At 39.4% G+C, this 9,819-nt stretch overlaps 3 protein-coding genes across 3 annotated transcripts; all 3 read left to right on the forward strand.

Moving 5' to 3' along the window:
- Positions 1-1,263: 1,263 nt before the first annotated feature.
- AK88_03459 (uncharacterized protein) lies at positions 1,264-4,741 on the forward strand (the record flags this gene model as incomplete). The annotated part of the gene is made up of 6 exons (XM_012481076.1): positions 1,264-1,777; positions 1,903-2,627; positions 2,813-2,922; positions 3,732-3,798; positions 4,001-4,222; positions 4,553-4,741. The coding sequence occupies 6 exons, from the start codon at positions 1,264-1,266 to the stop codon at positions 4,739-4,741; spliced, it is 1,827 nt and encodes a 608-aa protein (XP_012336499.1).
- Positions 4,742-5,926: 1,185 nt separating this feature from the next.
- Positions 5,927-7,689, forward strand: AK88_03460 (uncharacterized protein; the record flags this gene model as incomplete). The annotated part of the gene is made up of 5 exons (XM_012481077.1): positions 5,927-6,672; positions 6,897-6,977; positions 7,126-7,176; positions 7,300-7,417; positions 7,651-7,689. The coding sequence occupies 5 exons, from the start codon at positions 5,927-5,929 to the stop codon at positions 7,687-7,689; spliced, it is 1,035 nt and encodes a 344-aa protein (XP_012336500.1).
- A 696-nt stretch (positions 7,690-8,385) lies between these two features.
- On the forward strand, positions 8,386-9,504 carry AK88_03461 (uncharacterized protein; the record flags this gene model as incomplete). The annotated part of the gene is made up of 1 exon (XM_012481078.1): positions 8,386-9,504. One exon carries the CDS (start codon positions 8,386-8,388, stop codon positions 9,502-9,504), a length of 1,119 nt encoding a protein of 372 aa, XP_012336501.1.
- Between the last annotated feature and the right edge of the window lie 315 nt (positions 9,505-9,819).

A 9,819-nucleotide genomic window follows, 5' to 3' on the forward strand; every position in this document is an offset into this window, starting at 1 on the left:
TAAGAGGTATGGTCAATCGGATTTTTCCACATCGTACGTTCAGGAGGCCTCCCATCCCCATTCACAAAAATTGGGGGGTTAATTCTCATCTTTGTATAATTCGTTACGTGTGTGCATACGGCTACATACAACTGTATGTAACCATATATAACTTTTTTTTTTTTTTTTTCCCTTTGTGTATGCGCCTACCTCCTTAGTGGCAACACATACGCTAGGGTGTATATCTTAACACAACAGAGTCGCAGCTCTTAGTTAAGCCTCACCGGGTACCAGTACTTTAGTCAAGGGCTGCGACATGCGCGGCGGTTTGTTACATTATGCGATGATTTTCCTTCCAGAGGAAAAAAAAAAATGCATACATATACGTGCATGCATACTATATGCGTACTATTTATATTAAGCATTTCCCTTTCCTCATTCCACGTAATGAAATTATAGTAAACATGAAATTAACAAAATTAACCTCATCTGCGCAGCTTCTTTTTTTTTTTTGCTTAATAATTTTTTTTATTTTCTGCAAAGTTGCGATTTCATTTTTTTTTTGTTCATATTTTTTACAAGAATAAGATATATACATCTCTCACAAAGAAGACCTTGTGAACATTTTTTTTTTTTTTTTTTTTGTCAAAAATGGGGTGGAAATTTTCTCATTAATCAAAAAGAAGGGTATACAGAAATAAAATATACGAGAGGCATATTTTACATACACGTACGTGCGTCTGCGTTTAATATGTCATCGTTTATGCAAGATTCCCTTCGTTTTATAGCTTAGCCTTTTTTTTTATTTTCATTTTTGTTTAAGTAGCCTGCGTCCGCCCTTCCATGAGCTGAGGAGATGCTTCCATTCCTGTTCATTCGCCCCACTTATTAGCAAGTCCCTCTGAAATAGGATGGGATTGTGTGAAACCGCGGGGACAACGCCCTTTCATTTCTTTCATGAACGCGCACATAAATGCGCATGTATATATGCACCCGGGGGAAAGCAAACGTCCATGCGCAGTCTGCTTGCACGAGTATTAGACGATGCGTGGGAAATATGACCTCCTAATTTTGAAAAATTAAAAGGGGAGAACAGCTTCTGCGAAGGAGGAAAAACGGACATATATATATATATATATTCGTTTCCGCCCTTATATATCCCCCCCAGTACGCTGGTACGTATATTTTTCGTGTGTGATAGAGGAACAAATCGAAGCATCGCCTCCCCCTCAAAAAAAAGAACACATCACACGTAGTTATGTAATAAAAAAAAAAGCAAAAAAGATGAATACATTTAGCGCTTTTAATACCCCTAACAATGTAAGTAATTCAAATGTGAGCAACCCGTTAAATAACCCTGTGGGATTACACCCTCCAACCGTTTCTTCAAATAATATACAAAATGACAGGGCTGCTGGGTTGAGCAGCACTTTTAATAACGCACCCAGTGCGGCTAACAATTTCAGTAACAAAACAAACGTATTCACAAGTGGAAGCACATCGACTCAAAGCGGGTTCCTAGGTGTGTTAAACAAGGACCTGATTCCAGGCCAAAACAAGGTAGACAATTTTGCCAAAGTGGATCCCCCCAGTAATGCCAACCCAAATCAGAATACCAACAGTGCCAGTAACAATCAAGTCAGCAACAGTAACAGCGGGAAGGTCGACGAATTAAAGGAAAACACCGAAAAGAACAATTCAAAAATTGAGCGCCAAAGTGGAAATTTTAGCTTTGAAAATAAATTCAATTTTAACAGTTCGCTAAAGATTAGGAAGTCCCTGACGGAGCAGCTTTGTGGTAAATAATGAGAGAGGAGCGATGTCCATTTGTTTCCATGTGTGTTGCATACTTTCCACCCACTGTGTTTGTATAATCCCCCCTTTAACATGCACGTACGCACCCCCACACATACACACACTTAGAGGAGATCTCGATGAAGCTTGGCACAATATTCATGTGCAAGTCGTACCTTGAAACGTACGTGTTTGACAGAAACCCGTACATGATGAACTTCATTTACCTGAAGGATGAAATGAGCGAGTCGAAGAACAGAGTGATTAACTCACTGCTGCTAAGCTCCTTTTGTAATTTAATATGGAACAACCATATATACAAACATGAGTATTTAATTTCGAAGGAAATATTAAGTAAATACGCCAAGGCAATGGAAAAAAATCCCGATAAAAATAATTTATGCATTGTACCAATTTACACCTTGGATAAAGTGAAAATGGCCTTAAGTGATCAGGAAAAAAATATAAAGATTCTTAAAAAAAGAAAATTACATATTAAGAAAAATAATGAAAATCTTTTATTCATTTTGTATATCATAAAAAATAATTTCCTCGAAATAAAAACCAAAGCACAACGTATTATTCAGAGACTGCTATTTCGATTGGACATATTGGACAAACTTTTTATGTTAAAAAATAATTCTGTTTTTTTTTCTAATAAGTATGAATTTAGTAAATTCAAGTTGATGGAAATTTTGGACTTCTTTAACTCCTTCAATATAGACAGTCAGCTGCAAAAAATTAACAAAAATATAAAAAATCTTGTGCACGAAAAAAAGAACCTTCAGAAGTTCCTGCACGCGGATAACGAATTTACCAACTCGGTGAGGAACACCGTTGTGAAGAATGAACAGGTGAGGGTTCTTCACTTGATAGGAGAAAGTCGAGTCACACCGCGTGCGGTACACTTGACCAAAAGGGAAAAACGCTAATAAAGACTGCGCCGCAAATTGCTCGCAATTATGCTGTGTTGCAATGTGCAGAAGTAACCATGCATTCACTCTTCATGTCTCTCGTCTATTCCTCCCCCCCTGCGCAGGACATAACCGATCTGAAAGGAACGACCTCGGAGATTTGCATCAACCTGGAGGAGAACAAAGAGTATATGTACCATCTAAACGCATTTGAGAGGGAAGAAAATTACGAAATGTTATAATAACATTTTTTTTTTTTTTAAAAAAGGAATTTTCCCCCTTGTTAAATTTGTTTGTTCTTTTTTTCTTTTTTTTTGTATCTTTTTTTTTTTTCCCCCCTCCCACTGAGCCTTTACACACACTTGTTTGATATAACTATTCCTTATAGCTTACATTTTTACAACGTTGCAAAAAAAATGTTTATAAAATACTGTGTGCGTGTACACGTCGTTTGCGTTTTTTTTAAAATTTGATTTCTTCCTCCTCATCCCTTTTAACAATAAAAACGTGATTTGTTTAAACTCCAAAATGGGTAAAATTATTCCCCTTAATGTGGAAGCTGCTTCACAGTATCGTAACAGGGAGAAAAATCCCGCAATATTATAAACCTTTTTTTTTTTTTTTTTTTTTCGTTAACACTTTGAAGAAACAAAAAATAGAATACGAAACTGCACAGGAGCAGATATTTCACTGGAAAAAAAAAAAAAGAACAAATACCAAAATGATGGTAACGTAATGGTCAACAGTGTGGCCGCTTGTGGGAGACAAACAAATGAGCTTAACAAAAAATGCGCCTTCCCTTCGGCAAATAAATTCACATCTTAGAAAGGGAGGACCTATAACTTCCAATGTTGCTTCCTTTTTTTAGCTCCCCCAATGGTGCACTCTTGGTTTCCTTCTTCCCTTTCTTATGCCGCGAAGAGGTGTGGAAGTGTACCCACTCGAAATCGAAGCGCTCGTCCGCGATATAGTTGCCAACCCCCAGGGGCTAGCACACTTCTTCGCATTGGGAACACCACATGAACACCGCGCCTATTCCCTCAGAAACAACTCACCTCGCAAAAAGGCGCGAAGATGTTTCCTCCTCATTTCCTATCTCGGACAGTTACACGTAATGCGTAAATACAAAAAAAGAGGGAGGAAAATATACCCTTTACTCATTGTCCCCTTCACGGAACAAAAAGATATGTGAATGGGCCAAGTCACACAATAGTTTGATCACTATGCATAGTTTTTATTCACGTCCGTCCCGTATGTGTTGCCATTCTGCTTTATCAGGATTTTCGAAAAGGAAATTCTTCACCTCCACAAAGGAGCAAAATGTGGGAAGCACAGCTCAAAGCCGCGGAAATGGAATCACAACCGATGTCTATAATAATTACGAAGCGTTAAAATATGTGAAGGAGAAAAGCACTCTTAAGAGTGCACTAAAAAGATTTAGGGATATAGTTCAAAAGGAAACGAAGAGAAAAGGGTATCATTTTTACTCTGGATGGCCCCCGAGAAACAGGATAAAAATTACCCAAGATGAGAAGGTAAGGTGACCGTGAGCGTGCAACGAAAAAAAAAAAAAAAAAAAAAAGTGCCAAGCGGAAAGTACCGTAAAATTGGCAAAGAATACACGAGCAGTGGAGTGAAGGCGCTGGGTAGACATGGCACGTTGTCCTACGCTGATACGAATACCCCATCAGCCAATGTGTCTTCTTTTTTGTATTTCCCCCCGTAATGCATTATATATGAGATGGAGACGCAGCTTCACCCACGCGGGGTAACCATGGTGTGGGGAGCCGCCTTACCCTACTCTTTCAATTCACCATGTTGACACCCCATTTTTTCTCCCCAACATGACGCACCCTCTTGGATAGCTGGGCCTGTATGGACGTACCATGTTTGTCCTCAACCGAGTAAAAGGAGTGAAGGAAGTGGAGCCGAATCTATGCATATGCTGCAAAAACAAGAATATCCTTTTTTTCAACAGATCCGAATTTGAGTCCTTGTTAAAAAATATGGATTCCATAAAGCATCACCTACAGGAGTTCGCAAAAAAACTCTGACGCAAAAAAGAAGTGGCGATGCTACCTTTATTTTCTTCACCGGGGCGCATGTCTACGTTTAGCCTAAGTGTGAAGGGTGCAACGTCATTGTGTCCCCCCCTATTTACCCGCACATGGCGCTATAAGTGTAGTGCATGTTATTACGGTTATCACCGAGCGCTACATGTGCCTTTATATGCTTTGTACATGTTCGTTGATCGGTGGCGATGGGTGGCTTTATTAGCTGTGCCCACTTCAAAAATTAAGCAGTGAAAGATTCTGCTCGTTTGGGGTTCCCCACATGTGTACACAAATAGGTGTACACGAAGTTACTCACGGGTGTTGTTTTTATTTTTTTTTTTGTTTTTGTTTTTTTTTGAATGTTAATAACGTGACATGCCCCTTGGCCTGTTTTTTCAAGCTGCCCTACTTTTTGTGTCAATCAATATTCACTCCTCAACGTATTCCTCCGGGTGCAAGCAAAACTGTACGCGTGACCAACATAGCGAGTAAAAAAAAATATATATATGTATATACAATGGTAAGAGGAACAAGTAGAGAAGCGCGAAAATTATTCAAGGAAAAACGGAACAGTGCAGGTGCTGCAACTTTTCAGTTCTTCCCCCCATTTTTTTTTTTTTTTCCACACGTTCAACAGTTGGCAATTTGCAATTTGCACTTGGCGGCGAACTTCTCTCATGTGCTTTTTTCCCCCCACCGAAACTTTTGCTTCCCCAATTCTACCGTTAAGAAAAACAATCTTTTAAGCATATCGTCTGGCGCAAAAAAAGAAAATGATAAAAAAAAAAATGTATAGAAAAGGCCAAAGAATGAATTAACACAAAATGTGGAATACACCCTACCGACACTTCAACTCGGCGCAAAATGTCACTCGTGAAAGAGCATAAATGTGAGCAGTATTAGCGTTAGCACCAATTTGTACTGTCTAGCAACGACATTTAAAAAGTGAAAAAAAAAAAGGCAAAAGTAGGGAGGTACATTTAAGCGAAAAGGAAGTGCCTGAACAACGAACCGAACCCAAGGTGAAGGGAACGGAAGGCATAACGAACGGGGGCAGAAACCGAAGTGTAAGCGAGAAATGCCTGCTTGCTTCAACTGCGCCCGTATCATGCGTACACTTTTTTGTTCTACCTGCGAAATGATCTTACCATTCGGGGAAAGGAAGAATATATACACATGCACAAAATGAAGGACAAGAACCTGTTGAATAACCCCTTGGATGTATACAAAAAAGAGGCAAACGATGGGGACGATGTGAAGGCGACAACGGAAGGCCATGCCAAGGGGGACAAGAAAAAGGACGAAGAAAATTTCCTCCATGCTGATTCGCTAAGTGAAATTTCAATCTCGACCGTGAGCAACAGCACAGGCATCGACTCAGATTTATATATCCGTGTTGTCCGGAAAATTAAAAAAGAAAAAAGGCAACGGAGACGAGAACGGGAAAGGGAGAGGAAGAGGATCCGGAAGAGGAAACGGGGAAGCAGGACAAGGAGCAGAACGGGAAGCGCCGGTAGAAGTGGTAAGGAGGACCAACGACACCAACAGCACGCGCTGGTGGATCAAAGTTACGATCATGATGTGGGCACACAGAAGGAACACAAAGTAGGAGAATGTGGAGAGCACGAGAATGATATTAAGGAGGATATCACAACAAGGGACAAAAGGGAAGACAGAAAAGAATACAGGAGGGAGCGCAAAGGCGTGAGCGAAAGGGACCATAAAAGAGAGCACAAAAATGACGACCAATCAGAGGACAGGAAGAGGAGGAAGAAGAAAGAGTCCACACACGACAATAGGTTCAATGAAGACAAAAGGACGAAGAGGAAAAGGGTTTCCAAAGAAAGCTATGATAGCGACAGAAGGCACAGGAAGCAAAAGGACGCGGACAGGAAAAAAAAACACAAAAGGTCCAGATCGAGGACAAACAGGTGAGTGCTTCATGTGTCAACAATAAAGCTTTGTTGAATAAAAAAAGAAAAAGGTGCCACTGTGTTGTTCAAGGAATCTCTCAATAATGAAGCCCGCATGACATGGTATATAACAAGAGAGGAGGTGTAATGCGACGCAATGTGCCGACACGTGATTTATCGTGACGCACGGTAGTGATACCATGTGTTCATTTTCCTCCCGTATGCTTTTCACTCCCTCGTAGCTCTTACGATGAACCCATTCCCAAGGACCCCTTCAATCCCCTGCTCCTTGCGTACGAAAAGAAGAAGAATCATAGACACAGGTAAGACAAAATAAGAAATATATTAAAAATGTTAAAAATAGTGCACGTCAGTTTTGCACTAATGGATGCGTACAAATTGTAACACCCCACAGCGCATACATTTTTTTTTTTTTTTTTTTTTTTTTGTCCTTTTTGCCCCTTGCGGCAGGAAAATTAGCGATGATGGATCGATCACGAGCGATAGGTGGAGGCACGACAGGTAAAGCAAGCCCCCTTGAATGAGTCTACCTTTCGATCAGCAGAAAGACATGGCGCCTTAAAGCTTTTCCCATGTCTGCCGCTTCATATTCTTAATACTCGCTTCGCAATTTTTAACCCGTAGATATGAAAGCTCATCTGGTGAGGAAGCTGGTCCCATTAGAGAAGCAAGGCCAAATAAGCCTGACCCCAAAGCGGATTTGCAAAACGTGAGGAAAAATTTGTGGAAGTCTAAGGCAGGGGTAAGAGCAGAATGCGAGTAAACGAAAAAGTGGCCAAAATAAGCGCGCAAAATGGAAGAAAAGAAGAAGAAAAAAAGCAACATTCGCAATTCATTTTACTCATTTATTATTATTTATATTTGCACAAAAATCATGGGTACATGTGTATCTCTACGCATGTCTATGTGCGTCGTGATCGTTTTTCTCTCCATTGATAATTTTTTTTTTTTTTTTTTTTTTTTTTCTCTCCGCAGGGCGTCTGTATTCCTGAAATAAGCGAAGATGCAAACTGAGAAAAAGAGAGATAAAGAAAAAAAAAAAAGACAAGCTTCACAAGTGAAGAAGAAATATGTCCGTGATTATGCCTCGTAATGAAGCGTGTACGAATATATTTTTTTAAGTGGTCACGTTTCATATTATTTTTTCGTTTTCCTTTTTACAATTCTGTTTCCCTTTTTTGATTAACACCTTGTGCGTTTCCTTCGCATAACGTTTTGTTTTTTGTTAAAAACGTTATCGCAGCAAGTGTAGAAAGGTTCATCTGTGCACAGACCCATGCGCTGCCATGCAGCTCTGTGTGAATAGACGCACATACACATGTATGTGCACATGCGGCCGTTTCGTGTTTAATATTTTTCAACTCGAAAGCAACCCCCGCATGGTGCACTCCATTAGACTGGCTATAACCTCCCCCATGCATGCGTTAAAGTTTTTCGCAGTGGAAAAAATTGCCCTGGATGTTTCTGTGCTTTTCTTTTTCTCCCTCTACATCGTCCTGAAATGAAAAACGGGAAATCGTGCGAACTGGCGAGATAACAGCGACGAAGTCAGTCACCAGTGCGATTTTCCCCCCAAAACGACGATCACCATAAAGTGGGTCGGCGCACATAGCGTTATCACCCGCGACAGTGGTGACCTCTGAACACAGTGGAACCGAACCTAACGTGCAAAATAGACAGCAGCCCAAATTTGGAAAAAAAAAAAGTTAAATGGATAAGCTATACGGAAACTATGACAAAGTATTTGAAAAATATAAAAATAACAATTTGTGCAAAAGAAAAAATGAAAAGGAGGAGGTAGACCAGGGCAGCAAAAAGGAGGCGAAGGAAAAAAAGACGCCCGAGAAGGCGGCTCCCCAGAAAAAGGCAAAAAAGGGAAATACTGCCCCTTGCAGCGAAGTCCCACAGGGTCTGTCATCTCACCAAGAAAATGCGACGCCTGGTTCCATTCCCGATTATGCCCCCAAGGGTAAAAAGAATAACGACCGGAGCGGCAACAAAAGAGGTAACAGTGTGAGTAATGGCCAAGTCAGCAATAATATGAATTCCAACATAAGCCAAAATTTAAACCCGAACCGTCACAGCGTCCCAAGCAACCTCACCTGCCTCGACAATCACCCAAGGGAGCGTTCCGTGAATGAGTATAAAATTAGGAAAAAAGTGAGTATAGAAATAAACCAGAAAATTTACAGCGATTCTGAGAAGACACATCTTGATGAGAAATCCTTTTTCAAAGACCATTTTGGAATTTCCGAAAACAATAATAACCATAATAATAATAGTCATAATCAGAGTGTGAAAAAAAAAAAATTGAAAAATGATGACCAAAAGGCGAAAAAAATGTTAAACAGAAAAAACAAAACCAAGCTTTTTGTAAATTTGCTATTTGTCATGTACTATATATTCTTCCTTTTCCATTACATCATTGAAATTCAAGTAAATCAAATATACAACATCGTTATTAACACCTTTACCATTATAATAATCAGCGTACTGTTAAGTTATATTTACTTTTTGCGCACACGCAATAAAACTTTAAAAAAAATAATTTTCTACATAACTACGTATATAAATTTGCTCTTTTGTTTTCACATTTACAACACCTTCACTTATTGGTTAAATATTTATCTCAACTTTACAATGAGTAAGAGAATTTATTTGAAATATAAAACATTATTTAAAAATATTTCCTTTGTATTCTCTTACTTCAGTTTTGATGAAGTTTTTTTTTTTCTTTTAATTTTTTATGGCCTATTTTTCGTTACCACCTCCATCTTAACCTTTACACTGTTTTATTACATATACAACTTTATAAATTATTCCTTTTGAATTTGATTCACCTCCGTGTGTGGCTGCCAACTGTCCAGCGGGCCCTACGAGCACCGCCGCAGGAAAAAAAAAAAAAAAAAAATCACCTCATACGAGTGGTGCAATGGTGTAAAGAACAAACACATATTAAGCGTAGGGACAACACAAAAGGGGGAAAATTAACTGGCGCAAGTTTTTCCCCTATGCACGCATCAACATGAAAAAAGTAAATCAGTGCATGCATAAATAAAGGCATAAATGCACGCACAAATAAAGGCGTAAATGCACGCACAAATAAAGGCGTAAATGCACGCACAAATAAAGGCGTAAATGCAC

The sequence above is a fragment of the Plasmodium fragile genome (genome assembly GCF_000956335.1).
Source record: "Plasmodium fragile strain nilgiri unplaced genomic scaffold supercont1.40, whole genome shotgun sequence".
NCBI lineage: Eukaryota > Apicomplexa > Aconoidasida > Haemosporida > Plasmodiidae > Plasmodium > Plasmodium fragile.